The sequence below is a fragment of the Sapajus apella genome, unplaced genomic scaffold (assembly GCF_009761245.1).
Source record: "Sapajus apella isolate SASKATOON/1434 unplaced genomic scaffold, GSC_monkey_1.0 scaffold48, whole genome shotgun sequence".
Lineage (NCBI taxonomy): Eukaryota > Metazoa > Chordata > Mammalia > Primates > Cebidae > Sapajus > Sapajus apella.
Window position 1 is genome coordinate 15,577,263 of NW_022436988.1, and position 20,251 is coordinate 15,597,513.

At 37.5% G+C, this 20,251-nt stretch overlaps 1 protein-coding gene across 11 annotated transcripts in view; it reads right to left on the reverse strand.

The window, feature by feature from the left end:
- CEP112 (centrosomal protein 112) overlaps positions 1-20,251 on the reverse strand; it is a 641,834-nt gene that overhangs the window by 565,495 nt on the left and 56,088 nt on the right. For 10 of the 11 annotated variants that reach the window (XR_004257837.1, XM_032242004.1, XM_032242003.1 and 7 more), the window contains 2 exons: positions 15,171-15,264; positions 12,853-12,930 (listed from right to left, as the gene is read on the reverse strand). Coding sequence is in view for 10 of the 11 variants with exons in the window: in XM_032242004.1 (XP_032097895.1) it covers positions 12,853-12,930; positions 15,171-15,264 (172 nt within the window). In the remaining variant the exon portion in view is untranslated. The remainder of the gene's footprint in view (positions 1-12,852; positions 12,931-15,170; positions 15,265-20,251) is intronic. The other variant, XM_032242007.1, reaches the window with a different exon arrangement.

Sequence of the window (20,251 nt, forward strand, 5' to 3'; positions counted from 1 at the left end):
TGTGAGCTTTGACAAAAGAGTACAGTGGTTTAACCAGCAAAATACAATGAAACAGTTCTGTTGGAGAAACACTCCAGGACATTGGTCTCAGCAAAGATTATCTGAGAAAGACCTCAAAAGCATAAGCAGCCAAAGCAAAAATGGACAGATGGGGTCACATCAAGCTAAAAAGCTCCTGCACAGCAGAGGAAACAATCAGCAAACTGAAGAGACAACCCACAAAATGGGAGATACTTGCAAACTAAGCATGTGACATGGGATTAATGACCAAAATATATAAAGAGTTCACACAACTTAATAGGGAGAAAAAAACCTTCATTTTTAAATGGGTAGAAGATCTCAATAGACATTTCTCAGAAGAAGACACACAAATGGCTCACAGGTATATGAAAAAAATACTCAAATCACTAATCATCAAAGAAATGCAAGGCAAAACTACAATAAGATACTATCTCACATCAGTTAAAATGGCTTGTATCAAAATGACGGGCAATAAAGAACGCTGATGAGGATGTGGAGAAAGGGGAGCCCTTAGACACTGGTGGTAAGAAAGTAAATTACCACAGCCACTATAGAGAACAGTATGGCAGTTATTCTTAAAAAACTAAAAATAGAACTACCATAAGATCCATCAATCCCAATGCTGGGTCTACATCCGAAAGAGAGGAATCAGTATATGGAAGAGATTATCTAATACTGCTGTAATAAACATGGGACAGATTATTGCATTTATTGTAAACTCCCATGTTTATTACAGCACTATTCACCGTAGCCAAGACATGGAATCAATTGAGTTGCCCATCAAAGGATAAATGGATAAGGAAAATGTGGTATATACACACAGGTGAATATTATTTAGCCATAAAAAAGAATGAAATCCTGTCATTTGCAACAACATGAATGGAACTGGAAGACACTATGTTAAATGAAATAAGGTAAGCACAGAAAGACTAATATCACATGTTCTCACTCATATGTGCTAATGTGCTAGCTATAAAAAATTGAACTCACAGAGGTATAAATTAGAATGATGGTTACCAGAGACTGGGAAGCATACTGGGGAGTGAGGGTTATGTAGGGACTGGTAAATGGGTACAAAAATATAGCTAGATAGAAGGAATAAAATTTAGTGTTCAGTAGCATAGTAGGGTAACTATAGTTAACAATAATTTACTGTATATTTCAAAATAACTCAAAATGGCATTGAAATGTTCCTAATACAAAGAAATGGTAAATGTTGGAGGTAAATGATATCATAATTACTCTGATTTGATTAAACACATTGTATGCTTGTATCAAAACATCAAACGTCCCCATAAATATGAACTAATATGTAACCATAATTAAAAATTTTAAAAAAACAAAATAGTTCCATCAAACCTAAAAAAAAATCCCTAGTGCTTATTCACAATAGCAAAGACATGGCCATCAATGATGGACTGGATAAAGAAAACGTAGTACATATACATCATGGAATACTATGCAGCTATAAAAAGGAATAAGATAATATCATTTGCAGGGATATGGATGAAACTGGAAGCCATTATCCCTAGCAAACTAATGCAGGAACAGAAAACCAAACACCAAATGCTGTCACTTTTAAGTGGGAGTTGAACAGTGAGAACACATGGACACAGGGAAGGGAGCAACACACACTGGGGCCTGTTGGGGGAGGGTAAAGGGCTGGGAGGAGAGCATTAGGAAAAAGAGCTAATGCACACTGGGCTTAATATCTAGGTGATGGGTTGATAAGTGCAGCAAACCACCATGGCACAGGTATATAACAAACTTGCACATCCTGCACATGTACCCTGGAAACTTAAAAAATAGTAAAATAAAATAAAATTTAAAAACCCTAGTGCTATTTAGCCCCTTGTAGCCAAATTCTAGCTCAACATCTAGACACTACTAATCTGTTCTCCATCCTTATAGTTTTACCATTTCCGCCATACTATATAAACGCAATAAAAAAAAAAAACAGACTTTTCAGTGTGGCTTCTTTCAATAAAATATATTTGAAATTCATCCACCTTATTATGTGATTTGATAACTGTGTCCTTTTCATGCCTAAAATGTATTCCATTGTATAGATGTGCGTACAATCTGTTTATGCAGTCTCCAGTTAAGAGGTATTTAGTCCTATTTGCAGTTTTGAACAATTACCAAAGAAGAGTGAGAGAGCTATTATAAATACTCGCATATAAGGTTTTTACGTGAACACAGACTTTCATCACACTGGAGTAAATACTTAGGAGTGAGATTACTGGGTCATGTGATAGATGTGTTTTAAGTACCAACTGTTTTCCAATTAATATTTTGAGCAAGAGGTGAGGATTCCAGTTGCTCCTCATCCTTCCAGCATTTTGCATTGTCAGGTTTTGTTTTCACCATGATAATAGGTGTGGAGTAGTATCTCATCACAGTATCTTTTGTCTTATATTTTAATTACATTATTTTCTTATTGTTGAGATTTAAGAATCTTTATATATTCAGGATAAAGGTATTTGCCAGATATGTGATCTGCAAATATCTCCCCAAAATGAAACTGGCCTCACAACACAAACTGGAAAGTGTTCTCTTTTCTGGTGGAGATGGTATAGAATTGGTGTTGTTTCTCCCTTACTTGTTAGATTAAATTTGTCAGTGAAACCATGCAGGCCTAAAGTTTTCTTTGTTGGGAGGTTTTGTTTTTTGTTTTTGAGATGCAGTCTTACTCTGTCACCCAGGCTGGAGTGCAGTGGGGCAATCTCAGCTCACAGTAACCTCCACCTCCTGGGTTCAAGCAATTTGCCTCAGCCTCCCATTTAGCTGGGACTACAGGCACATGCCACCATGCCTGGCTAATTTATTTTTAGTAGATACGAGGTTTTGCCATGCTGGTCAGGATGGTCGCAAACTCCTGACCTCTGGTCATCTGCCCACCTTGGCCTCCCAAAGTGCTAGGATTACAGACGTGAGCCACTGTGCACAGCCTGTTGGGAGGTTTTAAAATACAAAGTTTATTTATTTAATAGCTATAGGACTATTCAGTTTATCTATTTCTTCTTATTTCTTCTATTATTTTTTCTTACCAAAGTGAATTTTGGTAGTTTGTATTGCTTAAGGACTTTGTCTCTTTCATCTACATTGTCAAATGTATGCCCATAGAGTTGCTTGCAGTAATCTCTTATTATACTTTGAATATCTATAGTGTCTATAGTGGTGTTTCCTCTTTCATTCTTGATATTAACAAACCCATTCTTCTTTTCATTCTTTGTCAGTCTGGCTAAAGTTCATTGATTTCATTTATTACTTAAAAATCCAATTTTTGGTTTCACTGATTTTCTTTATTGTTTTTTTGTGTTCAATTTCATTGATTTTTCTTTTCTTTGAGACAGAGTCTCACTCTGTTGTCCAGGCTGGAGTGCAGTAGCATGACCTTGGCTTACTGCAACCTGGGTTCAGCAATTCTCCTGCCCCAGTCTCCTGAATAGCTGGGACTACAGGCACATGCCACCATGGATGGCTAATTTTTGCATTTTTAGTAGAGACAGGGTTTCAGCATATTGGCCAGGCTGGTCTTGAACTCCTGACCTCGTGATCTGCCCACCTCAGCCTCCCAAAGTGCTGGGATTACAGGCGTGAGCCACCGTGCCAGGCACATTGATTTCTACTTTAATCTTCACTATTTCCTTCACCTGCTTACTTTGGGTTTAACTTGTTCTTTTGCCAGTTTCTTTAGATGGGAGCTTAGATTCATGATTTAGGACTTTCTTCTTTTCTCTCTTGGTGCTTTCAAGATTTTCTTTTTGTTTTTTAGCAATTTTAGTACTGTGCCTAGCTGTGACTCTTTGTATCTAATCTAAACTTGAAGTGCTTTGAGCTTTTTGTATGTGCAGACTGATGTTTCTCATCAAATTAGAAATTTTTGAGCCAATAGAACTTCAAATATATTTTCTGCTCCTTTGTCTCCTCTTGTTCTGGTACCCCCATTACACATATGTTGGTGCACTTAATGGCATTCCACATTTCCTGAGGCAATGTTCATTTTTCTGTATTCTTTTTTCTCTATGTTCTTTGGCCTGCATAATCTCTATCAATCTATCTTCAAGTTCACTAATTCTTCTGCCAGTTCAAACCTATTGTTGAGCCCCTAACATGAATTTTTCACTTCAGTTATTATATTGTTTAACACTATAATGTCATCTGCTTTTTTTTTTTTTTCTTTTTTGTTTTTGGAGATGGGAGTCTCACTATGTTATCCAGGCTGGAGTACAGTGGCTATTGCAGATATGATTATAGCACACTACAGCCTCAAACTCCTAGGCTCATTTATCAATCCTTCCTCCTTTGCCTCCTGAGGAGCTGGAACTATACGTGCATGCCACTGTGCCCAGCTCTGGTTCTTTTTATAATTTAAACCTCTTTAAATTATAGTCAAATGATAGCCTGTATTTGATGAGACATGGTCATCACAACTTTTTTTACTTCTTTAAACATCGTTTCCTTTCGTTATTTGAACATATTTATAATGGTGATTTGGGTCTGTTAAATCTGGTCTCTGGGCCCTCTCACAGCCTGTTTCTGTTCAATAATTTTTCTCTGTGTATGGGCCACGCATTCCTGTTTCTTTGCATGTCTTGTAACCTTTTTTCTTGAAAACTGGACATTTTCAGTAATACATTGTGGCGACTTTGGACACTTGATTCCCCTCTCCCCTATCCATGAGTAATTGTAGTTGTTTTCGGTTGTTTATTTGATTACTGGCTTGGCTAGACTATTTTATAAAGTATATTTCCCCCACAGTGTGAAGACCCTGGAGTCACGCCTCAGTGTATACAGCCTTGGGCATGCACACAGTCACCTGGGATGGCAGTGGATTTGGCAAGGCTCCTCTAACTGTTTTTCCCCCTTATCTTTTTGTTAAATTGTATATCAAATTTGATATCACACCCACCTATTATGTCTACTAATTGCTGGTTCTTTGTTCTATTATTTTCAACAATACCCTGGGTCATAAATTGCTCCATAGCCTGATCCAATTAAATTCAGGCAGGGGTAGATACTGAGGTAGTCTCTGAGGATTGTTCTGACCCCAGGAGGACTCTTCTTAGCTGTCTCTGTCCCTGGTTCTCAATGGTGAACTACTAGCCTGTGGTTTAGTTTATTGTTGTTGATTAGTAGGAACTACCAGACTCCTCTCATCTGTTTACCACTAAAATCTCCGTTGTTTTCTACAGCATCCTTAGGCTTGAACTTCCCCATGCTATTTCCATTAGTTCATTTCTTTGAGGAGAGCTTCTGATCTCACTGGTCCTCAGACTGCCTCTCCAGCTGTGCAAAAATCTCTGAGCTACTTCACTGGGCACTGTCCAGAGGCAATAGCTTTCTTGTTCCTGGCTTGCGTCTCTTGGAATGAAATCTCTATCCTATGAACAAGTCAGGGTAAGGACAATCAAGGCCACAGTACTGTGTCTGGGGTAGAGCTTCTGCCCTATCAGTCTTGGCTGAGTGAAGGAAGAGAGCCCTTTCCCCCAACCACTAAACTGCACTCACCTCCACTCAGACTTTAAGGGGATAAGAAATGCTGGCAGCATGCCCCTCCCAATACGACACTGTATCCCTTGATTGGGAGCTGAGAGGAGAGAAACTTCATCTTCTTTGCCCCGACCACTGGGAATGGAATTTCTGGGAAGCTGAGCTGGAGGAGGAACACGGGAAAAGTGAAAGCAAGTCATAGTTCCAGTGCCAAAAACTCTTGCTGTTCTTACCAAGCTGTAGTTGATTTTCTTGAATAAATGTCTTCATTTGTTCTATGCCTTCAGGACAATTTCCAGAGACTTTTAATTACCAGTTACCAATTATGCTTGTTTTGCTAGGGAGCACATCTGTGGAGCTCCTCATGCTACCATTCTAGAAATAGAAACCCCCTCTCCTTTTCTAAAATAAGTATTTCATGCTATAAATTTCCCAATGAAACCTACTTTAGCTACATCCCACACATTTTGGTTTGTTGTGTTGTCATTTTAATTCAATTTAAAATATTGTCTAATTTCCCTTAAGATTTTTTTTCTTTTACCCCTGGATCATTTAGAAGTGTGTTAACTTCTGCATATTTGCGAATTTCCCAAAAAATTTGTTACCAATCTCTAGTTTAATTCTCTATGATCAGAAGAATTATTATCATAATCAGTACAATGATATTGTGAGGTTCTGAAAAATGGTGATGCATGTTTGTTTATCTCAATGGACAATCAACTGCATTGAGATCAGCCTGCAAGTTCCATCTCTCCTTCTATGGACAGTGGCTCTGGTGTCGGTAGCAAGTTCTAAGTCTTTACCATGTCATTTGAGTCTGCCCCTCACATGTACCACTTAGAGGTGGTCTGGGACCTTGGCAATAGTTTACACCATAGTTCAGTTACTTAAGACTTCTATGAGACTATGATTTGGAGGGTATGCTCTACCATGTCCACCTTGGAGAAAGGTTGGAACTTGTGTTGGTTCATACACAAAACTAACAATCCCCTTCTCCCACTCTTTCCATTTCTTGATTTCCCTGCCTACTCTCTGGCTTTGAGAGCTTCTCTGTCAGTCCCACCGGCCAAAATGATAAGGTTCTCTCAAACTCTGAAGGAACCTCACTGTACTACTGTACAGTTCCATGTCACTGGGCCGACTCTCAGAGCAAAGTATAATAGCAAGCAAAAAGACATGGAAAACAAAAGTATAGAAAATGTTCTTCCCATATTCTTTGAACAGAGGTTTCTTTTATCTGTTGATCTATCCAAACAGATGGGCACAAACTGCTGTGCTTATACCACTAGAGCATAGTTTTTCCACTGGGGCTGGTGTAGAGGCAGGGCCAGAAAAGAAAACAAAACAAAACAAAAAAATCTCCTCACAATCTTCCAGTCTTTCTTCCACTTCTCTGATCAAAAAGATAGGCTGGCTCTGTGAGTTTTTGCAGTCCACACCTGCTACACAATCCCTCAATGTGGCCAACCCTAGAGTCAAAGCTGGGAGTTAAGGAAGAAAAAAACACAAACAGAAAACCAGGAAACTTCCTGCCACTATGTCAATGATTCTTCATATTCCAACTTCCCTCTCAATCAGCCTGTTATTATTTACTTTTCAGAGTCCCCAGTTGGTTTGCTTTCTGTATTTTGTCCAGAATTCTTGGTTGTGGGAGAAGTTGACTGTAATAGATTTACTCATGACCAGAAGTTTACATTCACTTTTAAAAGAAATAAATGTCAACTTCTCAAAAAAAAAACACTCTGAATATAGTTTCACTCCCCAAATGTAAGCTTTGAGAAAAATACTATAAATATTTTTGTGGCTTTGTATGTTCTTTATGAGTAATAAATACTTAATATTTTTTAAACACTTAAAATATTCAGAAAACAAGTGCTCATATTTTACCATGTAGAATTATCAGTTAATATTTTGAGTAGATACTTCCAGATTTTTTTTTTGAGACGGAGTCTCACTGTCACCCAGGCTGGAGTGCAGTGGTGCAATCTCGGCTCACTGCAACCTCAGCCTCCTGGTTTCAAGCAATTCTCCTGCCTCAGCCTCCCAATTAGCTGGGATTACAGGTGCCCACCAACACGCACAGCTAATTTTTTGTATTTTTAGTAGAGACAGGGTTTCACTACGTTGGCCAGACTGGTACACCTGACCTCGTGATCCACCCACCTCGGCCTCCCAAAGTGCTGGGATTATAGGCATGAGCCACCATGCCAGGCCACTTCCAGATATTTTTATACTCTAGAGAAAGACAAAGAGAATTTGTCTTATCGAAGTATTAATTTTTTATGTAAACAACTCTCATAACTCTTTTTCATTTACGTAACTTTATCTGACATATTCACTGACTTGTGAAAAACTACAGCCAAATGAGAAGCCTAAAATATCAGAATGTTCAGCTCAGTGTCCCTCCAAGATCATTGTGTAGTATGAAATGGACAGGAGTCAGGCATGGTGGTGTGCATCACCAGCTGGCTACTCAAGAGGCTGAGGCAGGAGGATCGCTTGAATCCACAAGTTGAAGGCTGCAGTGAGCTATGATCATGCCACTGCACTTTAGCCTACGTGACAGAGCAAGACCCTGTCTCTAAAAAAGAAAAGAAAATGGGCAGGTTTCTAACCCACATGAAAAAACATGAAATTGCCTAAAATAAAACTATATAAGACAGCTGAAATTACATGCTTACTTAATGAAAATTATCCCAACTAATCACACCACAAAGTATCCCATTAATGAACACATTTCCCTTCTCTGTACCTTAAGTAAAATTACAATAAAGACCCATGAAGAAGATGAAAAGAAGAGAAAAAAAGAGAAGAGAAAAGGGGAAAAAGGAAAAAAATAACAGAGACTACAAAAATCTGTATAATTAGAATCACAAAGAAATTGTTATCAATTCAATTACCACACAAGAGTAACAATAACATAATTTTCTTAGGATAAAAGTTGGTCTTTCTATGTATGGTCATTTTTCTTTTAAACCATCAAACAATAATGACCATATACCTAGAAATGAATGGGAAAAATTAGCTTGCTGACACAGCTGAAGGCTTCCATTGAATGAAGCTTTTGAATGTAGCACTAAAAATCCCTAGGTAAAGGGATTTCAATTCAAAGGGAAACAGGACGCCCAACTTGTTTCACGATTGTGATTTCACTGAATGTTAATATTATATATCTCACTTATCAAATAAAATTCATAAGCACATTCTAGAAACCAGAATGAACATACTTATGACTTTTTCTTACTACCTTAAAAGGAAGCTACCTTAAAAGGTAGCACTTTAAAAAGGAAGCTACAAATAATTCCTAGTCAATGTCAACAACTTCCAATATAATCACAAAATAAATAATAGAATCTAAAACTTGATAAACCAAATAAGACATAATTTTTAAAGGTTTTTTTCAAATGGATACACATAGAGTGTTTCACAATGATGCATGAGTCACTAAAGGAAGAATGTTCCAAAGCCTTCATCCACGCAATTAATCAAATGAACTTACAGTGAACACCCACAGCCCTACCGTTCAGCTTGTGACTTAAAGAGTCAGACACAAAATAGGTATAAAATATATTGAGAAAGCAAGAAAGCATCACAAAAACTAAATTTTGAAAAAGTTAAATATTAAGAAGAAATACAAGAGAAAAATGTCATTGCTAGTTTTTGTAAATAAATCTCTACTTGAATTAAGTATTCCTATAGTAAATATTAACATACTCCTGGGAAAATAAAGAATATATTTGGGAAAAATTTGATTTTTTAACAAAAGCTAGAAAATTCAAATTCTACAACATCTAATGCATCAGAATGAAGGTGTTGACAGTAACACTAGCAATATAAAAAATGTATCTGTAGTCCAGAGCACAAAAATCAACTCTAGCTACTAATGGATCACTCAGAGGAAGAAAGAAGAAAAGCCAGTCACACATTCTCATACAAAACTAAAATCAAAGCAAAATCTAAGCTTTCTAATAAATTGAATACTTATCTACTGTAATAAACAGATACAGCTCAGCCTGATTAATGCCTATATGGTATAAATATATAAAAATGCAAGACTTTTATATTTTACACTGTTACTGTATTCTTTGAACAATAAAAAAGTGAAACAAGGTCAGGTGCAGTGGCTCACACCTGTAATCTCAGCACTTTGGGAGGCACAGGCAAATGGATCACGAGGTCAGGAGTTCGAGACCAGCCTGACCAACATGGCAAAACCCTGTCTCTACTAAAAATACAAAAATTAGCGAGGTGTGGTAGCACACAGCTATAGTCCCAGCTACTCAAGAGGCTGAGGCAGGAGAATCGCTTGAACCCGGGTGGTGGAGGTTACTGTGAGCCAAGATCACGCCACTGCACTCCAGGCTGGATGACAGAGCAAAGCTCCGTTTCAAAAAAAAAAAAAAAAAAAGTGAAACAAAACCCCAGACAGATCTACTTTTAAGGTATTATTTCATTATATCTTAAATGTTTTATTTTAATTTTATCATACTAATGAAAGATTTCATTCTCAGAACTGTTAAACAACTGTGAAAAGTACTCTATGTGCTAAGTAATGTATATTATGTTTCAAGTAGCTAAGGGAAAAGGTGAGTTTAAAAGGACAGCTCCAGAATTTTCTCTTCCACTTTGATGTTGCTCTCTGGAAAAGGAATTTGTCTTTCCGAAGGGTTTCCTGTGCTCTTCTCCCACACTGGGAACAGGACTTCCCTCCAATAGCAACTTCCCCTGTACCTTAAAACATAAATACCTGTTTCTTTTGATTTATTATCCTCTCTTATCTATTTCTCCCTTTCTCTAGCAAACTCCCAAAATTAATAGGAGACCCACATTACTTTATTTTCCTATCCATTTCCCAACCTTCTAACTGTGCCCATTCCATAAGCCAGACATCCTCCCTCACTCTGCTCTCCGCCCAGACCTCCCGACTCTCCATGCTCTCCAAAGACCAGAACTCTTCTAGTTTCTGGGCGCAGCTGCCTCCTCAAACAATGTGACTCCAACATACACCTCCAGCTCTTGACTCTCAAGAAGCTCTAGGCCTTGAACTCCTCCCATTTGATCTTACCACTCTTCAAACTCCACTATCTAAATTAAAACCTTTAAAATGGGTCCACCCCCATCTGACAGTCAATTAACTGACACAAGGCCAACATTTCTCAAAACCAAGTCTTTAGGTGCCTTTCAGTTCAGTCTTTCAATCAGTTACTTACCGTATTTTATTCTCTATCAAAGGCTTTTCCTTTTTACCTTTCCTTCCTCCCAGCAATGACACTAACATGGAGTCCACTATAAAGACCTAAAATGGCCAGGCACAGTGGCTCGCGCTTGTAATCCCAGCACTTTGGGAGGACAAGGCGGGCAGATCACCTCAGGGTCGGGAGCCTGACCAACATGGTGAAACCCCCATCTGTACTAAATATACAACAATTAGCTGGGCATAGTGGCACACACCTATAATCCCAGCTACTTGGGAGGCTGAGATAGGAGGACTGCTTGAACCCAGGAGGCGGAGGTTGCAGTGAGCCATAATAGCATCATTGCACTCTAGCCTGGATGACACAGCAAGACTCTGTCTCAAAATTTAAAAAAAAAAATTAAGGCCAGGTGCGGTGGCTCACGCCTGTAATCCCAGCACTTTGGGAGGCCAAGGCGGGTGGATCATGAGGTCAAGAGATCAAGACCATCCTGGTCAACATGGTGAAACCCCGTTTCTACTAAAAATACAAAAAATCAGCTGGGCCTGGTGGTGCGTGCCTGAAATCCCAGCTACTCGGGAGGCTGAGGCAGGAGAATTGCCTGAACCCAGGAGGTGGAGGTTGCGGTGAGCCGAGATTGCGTCATTGCACTCCAGCCTGGGTAACAAGAGCGAAACTCTCTCTCAAAAAAAAAAAAAAAAAAATTTAAAATTAAATTTAAAAAGAAGACCTAAAAGATAATGAGGCCCCTTTCTCCATTTCTGTTCATATCTAATAGAACTTTCATAATGCCACCAAGTCAATTTCCCTCAAGCACCACTTTCATTAAAGACCATTTTTAGTAGGAAGGTTTTAAGTTTTTTGAAATAACAATCCCTAATGTCAGTAAATAAGTGGAAAATGGACAGCTGATATGCTGCTGTTTGAAGAAAATGGACAACTGATACTGCTGGTTGAAACTGGTACGAACCTTCTGGAAGGCAACGTACCAAAGACGTAATGTAATGTAAGCTAAGAACGCAACCAAATATGTATAAAAAGATTCTTAAAAGGAATTTTCCTGCAACATGACTTGTGTTAAACAAACTGGGAACAACTCAGATGTCCAAAAATAGCAGAACACTTTAAAAGTTTATGGAATATCCATCGAAAAGAAAAATAAATGCTACCATTCATAGTCATTTATATAGAATTCTTACAAACTCATATAAAATGTTAAATTGCACAAAAGATAGCATTTATAATATAATCCCAATTTTGTTTAAATTTTGCTGAATCTTACAAAAACACACAGGAAAAAAGGGAGGAAACGATATGTTATATAACTGCTAGCACAGCTCTTCGCTGATTTTTATTCCTCTGATTTTTTTATATTCTTCAAATTACAAATTATTTTTATAATAAAAGATATTCTAAAATAATTTTAAGCACTTTTGTTGTTTCCTCAAAGCATTTAAACAGTTAGCATATATGTAAAGTGAAATGGGGAAAAAAAACCTCCAGGACTCAATATTGCCTAAAATTTAAAAGCTAAACTTAATTTAGCATTCAAAGCTCCAATGCAATGCAGCCTGACAACAGTGCCCACAGATTCCATACATAAATTCCAAACACCCAATCACGACAGCTCACTTACTTCCCCAAATCTTTCTTTGCACCTATTTCTGCCTCCAATTCCCACCTCTCTAGCACTCCAAAGGCTTTCATGACCCTCAACCTCTATAAACTGCTGTCCATAACAACTATGGACATCCATGGGGTCCCCTTGAGTGTTTTTAACCCAAATGGCTGTGTTTCTTCAAGTTCCCCCTTCCCCCTCACTCCACCTCAGGGGACACATAACTCATCTTGGTATTTTATCATATACTATCTTAAATTATACTTTATTATTATTTAACTATTTTACGTGTATATCTTTTATTTCACACATAAGAAAGTTAGCTTGTTCAGGACAGGGAGTATTTTTTGTTTGGAATGTTATTTACTTCCTATACTTAAAACCCTTCTCAGGGACACACAGTAACAAATGTCTAACATCCAACATTCACTGAATAAAATCAAAATAGTTCCACTATTATGTACATACAATATGATTCTGACACATCAATATATACATAAAGCAAATACTTTTTTTTTTTACCCCAAGATTCCAACTATTAAGGCGAGCTTCAATGTCACTATCATCCAAAGAAACAGGAGATTTTTTCAAATGATCTTCCTGAAATACAAAAGGGAAAAAAGGAAGAGGAGAGGAAGGAAAGATGGAAGAAATAAAAGATGAAAAGACGGAAGAGATAAAAGAGGATAAGGCAGAAGAGATAAAAGGGGAAATAAAGAGGAAAGACAGAAAGGAAGGGAGGAAGGAAGAAAAAAGAAGGAAGAAAAGGGAGGAAAAGAGGGGAAAGAGGCGGGAAGGGAGGGAGAAAAAAAGAACAAAATATATGTCATTCAGTGTAATGAGAGTTTTGTGTGCTTGTCTGGTAATGCTGTATTGCCCTCAGAGGAAAGGATTAGGTTATAACTGAGCTAGGGTTCTCTGTTCTAAGTAACAACTATTTAGTACAGCTGCTTAGGGCTATGAGCTGCCTTAATAATATATTCACACAGTAACTAGATTTCAAAAAAACAAAAGAATATTTTAAAAATTAATCCAGACTCTTCTCTTTAAGTTCTTTTACAAAAAGTTTTAATTGTGGTATACCACAGTAGCTTTAAAGTGTGTTGTCCGGGGCAGGGGCAACATGAAAAGATGAATTATTCTCATTAAAATTAGTTAACAGGGAAGTTTTGTGCTGATGTCCAAGCAGCTCTTTGTTCTTAAATTAATTCTCACTCATACACTGAATATAAAGATAAATAATATTTAGACTCACGTCATGAAAACACAATTACGGTGATTCTTTACTTTTTAAGACAGAAAAATTCCATGATTTTTTTCCCTCCTGTACAATTTTTGTATTACACATTTATCAAACCAGATTGAAACTATAATAAACTAGAGACAACCAAAGATCTGTGCCCAGAAACCAACAATGACCAGAAAACACTAAACATTTAGTATGGTAAGTCTGTGGAAAAGATGGGTATTTTACAGCCCAGAAAGTATATTTTGAAATTAGATTTGTTGATACAGCATTCTCATGCTTTTAGAAAGCTTAATTGCTAACAACTATACCTATATATATATGGTCACTTAAAATAATATGAAGTTTTTTTTTAATGCACTAAAATGTTCTTCATATCTTACTGAGTCTCTACATTTCTATTCAATAAAATACTGTATTATTATTTATAATACTATATAAAAATTCATTATCACTTCTACTAGTGGTTCTCAGCTTTTTGTATGTTTTTTTCATGAACAAGAATTTCTTAAATAAGAAAGTATACCTGCCTTGCTTATTCTAAGTAAATATAAGGATTGTAGTTTATCATTATTTAAAATGTGCTGCCCTTTATATTTTTTAATTCCAAATTATCATTGGATAAAATGCAATGAATTATGTTTATAGTGCTATGTACTAAAACGCTCATGGGTTTCACATGCTCTCTCTTGTAACTAAAATTCATGTAACCCAAGACAGCCAGAGTTAGGCAATAAAGACTGGAATAAGCAGGCACAGTGTTTCTCTTTTCAAAGTTAACTGGGGCTGGGCACAGTGGCTCACGCCTGTAATCCCAACAATTTGGGAAGCTGAGGAGGGAGGGAGGATCGCTTGACGTCAGGAGTTAGAGACCAGCCTGGCCAACATGGTGAAACCCTGTCTCCACTAAAGTTACAAAAATTAGTCGGGCATGGTGGCACATGCCTGTAGTCCTAGCTACTTGAGAGGCTGAGGCAGAAGAATGGCTTGAACCCAGGAGGCAGAAGTTGCAGTGAGCTAACATCGCGCCATTGCACTCCAGCCTGGGTGACAGAGTGAGACTCTATCTCAAAAAAAAAAAAAAAAAAAAAAGAAACAATGCTAACTGGAGTGCTCATTAGCACCTTGTCCAAACCAAATTGATGTTCATCAACAAACATATTCAAGACAGACATTCTTATTTCAAGATATACACAGTTCACCTTCATCAGAAAAGCAGTGTTCCCCACTTCACTACAAGTTAATTCCAATTTAACTTGGAATTAAATTAAAGTTAATCCTTAACTTTATGATTACCGGGTATATAATCATTTCTATATATATTCTGAATAAAGGGAAAATGTTATTCTTTGATACACAGGAGAAACAACAGACTGATGAATATAACACCTCAGAATCATTGAGGCAGTAGAAGGGATACTACCCTATATACCAAACACCCCACTTTCCTTGACATCAGGATGTTCACCAGAATCATCAGACTTTTTTCCATTTTGAAGCAATCACTGGAACTTCAACAATATGAAATTAAAACTTTGTGCAGCTATTTTAAAACAACAAGCAAAAACCAAACAAAATTAAAATCTGATCTTACACAAATCTTTGGGATAATATTTTGTCCATCTTCTCTGTGATTTGGACTCGTAGAATGTGATCTCATTTGGAGCTTCCCAAAGTATTGTTCCCTGCTAAGAGACCAAAATAATTGCAATCACAATTTGGAGGATTCAGAGAACACAGAGCATTAGAATCTAGGATTACCTTTTTTTTCCTTTGGAAAGGAGATGATAGCTTGTATTAACAATAATCTTTCACATAAAAAAAAAGAAAGAAAAGAAATACAAATAACCATTTTTATTTATCACATTTTATTTCATTTAAATTAAATTATAAGTAAGAGGTTATGTAAATGCCAGACTTGCTTATACAAACGCGATTTTTAAGTCAGACTATAATAAATCACATGTATTTAAATCTTTTCTCCTCCTTTCACCTTTTCCTAAGTGTAAAAAGAGAGAAAATGAAGCATATATTCTATGGAACGATCACTGTTTTACATTTAGCAAACTTTGTTGGTTTCATGGTCCACAACAATATGAAGCCTTAAAATATACAAAACAACAAACCTTCATGTAGCTTAAAGTTTCAATTAATTTGAAAGCATGTCATAAATCACAGATATATCAAAGTCTTCTATTTAAAAACACACCATGTTAATTTAGGTAAAATATGAAATGCTGGATAAGCAAGAAACGAGTTTAAATGAATTCCATCAAAAATAACTTTTCTCCGATATAAATATCACATAAAATACCATTCTTAAGTAGGTTCCTTTAGCCTGGAGTCTCTATGATTTTATTCAAACCACTTCAATGAAAGGTCCACAATTATGAACACCTATTCTCTGAACAAATGCTTCAAGATATATGAAATGGTAAATAACCATTATACAATGAATTAAAGTCACTAACATTCAACCACAAACCACATCAGAATTTCTTTCACAAACTGAGATCTACACTAAGTACTTCCAAAAGACAGAATATTAATTCAAAAGACAATATTAAAACTAATGTATTTTGTGATTAAAACTGATAGAATAACATTCTTTAGACTAGTAAGTAATGTACAATGGCAGAAAAACCTGTTTTAAAGACAGCTGTTTACTTTTTATACCCCTATTCAGTATCACAAACATCCAAATCGTTTAAAGCAAATGAGAAAAATGGGCAAAGTTAATATTTTGAGTATAATTTTACCAATGTGTGTCAGCTGATATAAGCATTTAAAACTCTATGAGGAAAGGTAACCTGATATATCATACTAAGCAGTGGACTGTTCTTTAAGAGTATATTAAATAATCATAAAAAGAGCTATACTTAAAAATTGAAAAATGCTTAAATATTAAAAATCTTCTCATAAAAAAATACAAATTTTAAAAGGAGCCTGAATTATTTATCTATTTATTGCACAGGATTGCATACATAAAACAACACATCCTCTTAATTCACTTGTAGCTGTCCTTCTGTACCAACCTCTTTACCTTCACAATAAATTTTCAAAAATGTTATTGAATCCATGCTCTAATCTGTCATGTTTTTCAATCAGCCACAATATAACTTGCATTCATCCCAAAAGTTGCTGTAAGTCATCAACGATCTCCTAGACATTCAAGCAAATAAGTCATAATCTGTCCTTAATTCAGTTGATGGCACTAAAACATTAGAGACAGCATTTTAAAGAAGCTGCATTCAATGGCTCCATAAAACTATTCTCCTGGCCAGACACAGTAGCTTACACCTGTAATCCCAGCACTTTGAGAGGCCAAGGTGGGCGTATCACTTAAACTCAGGAGTTTGAGACTAGCCTGGGCAACATGTGACAAAAAGTAGTCATGCATGGTGGTACATGCCTGTGGTCCCAGCTACTTGGGAGGCTGAGGTAGAAAGAACACTTTAGGCCAGGAGGAGGTTGAGGCTGCAGTGAGCTGGGATTGTTCCACTGCACTCCAGCCTGGGTGACAGAGTGAGACCCTGTCTAAAAACAAACAACCCGGCACAGTGGCTCACACCTATAATCCCAGCACTTTGGGAGGCTGAGGCGGGCGGATCACAAGGTCAAGAGATCAAGACCATACTGGCCAACATGGTGAAACCCCATCTACACTAAAAATACAAAAATTAGCCGGGCGTGGTGGTGCACACCTGTAGTCGCAGCTACTCGGGAGGCTGAGGCAGGAGAATCACTTGAACCCAGGAGGCAAAGGTTGCAGTGAGCAGAGATTATGCCACTGCACTCCAGCCTGGTGACAGAGCGAGACTCCGTCTCAAAAAACAAATAAACAAACACCATTTTTCCACAATTCTCATCCTATCATTCAGAGATTTCCTTCACAGTAACCTTCACTAGCTTTCTTTGCCCATCTCATACATGCTGTAATCCCAGAGTTCTGTCTCTAAACTAATTTATTTTCATTTTACATGCTTTACCTGGATGATCCAATGTATTAGTTTTTTAAATAATAATAATAAGTTTTGCTTACAAAATCTACATCTGTAGTCCAAATTGCTCTCTTGGCCTCCAAACCCATTACAAATACAAATTGAATAGCCCTACTTCCAATTCAACATGTCCATTATTATTAACTAAACATATTATGTTACCCCTAATACATGCTCCGTGAAGGCCAAGTAAGAGGCGTTGCAGAAGCCAGCTTCTTGTGAAGGCTTTGGAGCCAACTGAAGGAGAAGGTCAGTATCATTGCTAAATCTGGCTGGCACAAGATACACAGGACTTTGGTTACAGAACTTTCATTCTTTTGCCATGAGACTGTCTCCAGCTGGAAACACAATTAAACTCTAAGTAAGTACGTACAAAGGCTCAAATTCAGTGATGGCACTGGTGTTCTGGATGAGCAGTGAAACAGAACATGGGAGAAAAGTTCAACCTTAAAAGCCTTTTTATGAATAAAAAGTACCACATGCCACACAGAATAGCAAGACCTGGTGTTTATAAGGACAACCTACAATTGGTACAGGGGACATGATCACAGTGAGCTCATAATATGGTACTTGTGCCAAGCAGAAAAGGCGTATTGTGCCTCAATTAATTTCAGGATGCCAAAACCAACACAGAAAGAAAAAATTCAATACATTGGTAACATTCCCTGATATGCTCTTTACTACTCTGAAGCAGTAAAACCAGGGGAATATAAATTTTCCCTTTCACTTTTTCCTAATGAGAAAATATTTCAACAGGAATCCACAAACACTCTCAAAGTATCAATGTTGATTCCTAATACTAGAAAAATATAAACTTATCCCTATACAGATGAAGAAATAAGGGATTATATTATATATACAAAGATATAAGCCTAAAGGAAGACCAATCAAATGTCCTCCTGCAAAAATTACTTTAGGAGGTGATGTCAGCAAGACTCTCCTTCTCTCAATGGACACATAAATTCAACAATACATGGACCAAAATTCCCTTTGTGAGACATCCAGAGACCAGATGAGAGGCTCCCGTACCCCAGGCAAGGATGAAACCAGCCATATTGCAGCCAGCAGGAAAATTTGTGGAATCCTCTTGCCATAAGCAAGGTTACTTAAGGGACTTGTTGCTGTCTTGCCTGAATCTTAGCTCTGACAGGAAAGGGTCCCAGGTTGGGAAATGCTGAGAACAAAGCCTCTAGTTTGGACTAGTATGCAGTAACTGACCATAGCTCCTCCCACCAGCTCAGAACTGGCAGGTGGAAACCCCTAATCCCAGCATCTCCCTAGGGAAGGAAAAAGTTGAAATAGCTGCCCAACATTCTGGCTTTTGAAAGGGACTGCCTAAGGGACAGGATTCTGAAAGCACTCACAGGACTGGTATTCTCTAAATGCCTGGGGGCCACTGAGAACAAAACAAAGGGTGGTGGTTTGGACTAGTAAGCACTCATGGCCAGAGTTCCTACCCCTTGCTCAGCATGACACAATTAGAAAAGCTCATGGTCCACAGCTTCTCCCTGGGGAGGGAAAGAGAAGACTAAAGCATATACCCAACATTCAGACTTTTGGGGGACTGCCCAAGAAACCTGTTTCTGTCTCACCTGTCTTGAAGCACTGGTAGGACCTAGCATAAACTAAAGTGCCTAGGGGCAGCTGAATATAAAAAAACAAATAATAACAAAAAAAGGATTGAGGCAGCATGCTACTGGCTCCAGAAGGCCCATAGTACAAGACACAGAATAAAAAGGAACAAGAGACTATGATCTCCTAAAAACAGAAACCAGCAAATTCTCCTATTTAGAAATTTATACACAAAAGTCCAGAGATATATCCACATAAAAAGTTTATGAGGACCCCAGAATCTCTACTCAGGCTGATTCTTAAAGGTCCGCCCCTGTACAAGGCCAGTCCACAAAGACTGGGAGAAGTGGATGTCTTTCAGATATGCAGACATTAATACAAAGGGTCAAGGAACATGAAAAAAGGCCCAAAGAAAGGAACAAAATAAATCTCCAGAAACCAACCCTAAAGAAATGAAGGTAAATGGATTAGCTGATAAGAATTCAAAATAACCATAATCAAAACATTCAATAGACTTAAATTATGCATAAATAAGAGTATTTTAACAAACAAAATATTTTGAAAAAGAAGAATTTGAGGGCTGAAGAGTACCATAACTGAACTAAGAACAACTACAGGGGCTCAGCAGCAGCCTTGATCAAGTACAGGAAAGAATCAGTAAACTCAAAGATAGGATATTTGAAATTACCCATTCCACAGAGTAAAAATATTTTTAAAAGAATGAAGAAAACTTAAGAGACAAAAGTCTTAAAAGGAACTATAACTGTTACCAAAACATCAGGGGTTCAGTCTAGGTCCCATTTCTCACCGCACAGAAAGCCAATCACTGACACAATGAGTACTGCTAGGGAAGAAGGCTTTATTTGGGCACTGCAGCCAAGGTGATGAGAGATCAGTATCAAATCCATCTCCTCACCCAGCTAAAATTAGTTTATACAGCAGGGAAGAAATGTAACTAGGTGTGCGGAAACAGGAATTAGGGAGTGGTAAGGAAGAGAAGTTGTTCAACAGGAAGCAGGCAGTTGGTTAGGCAATCAGGGCAGGTGAGGGGTCTGGCATAACATTGTTCAGATGCAGTAATCTGCTAAGTTTCAGTTCCTTG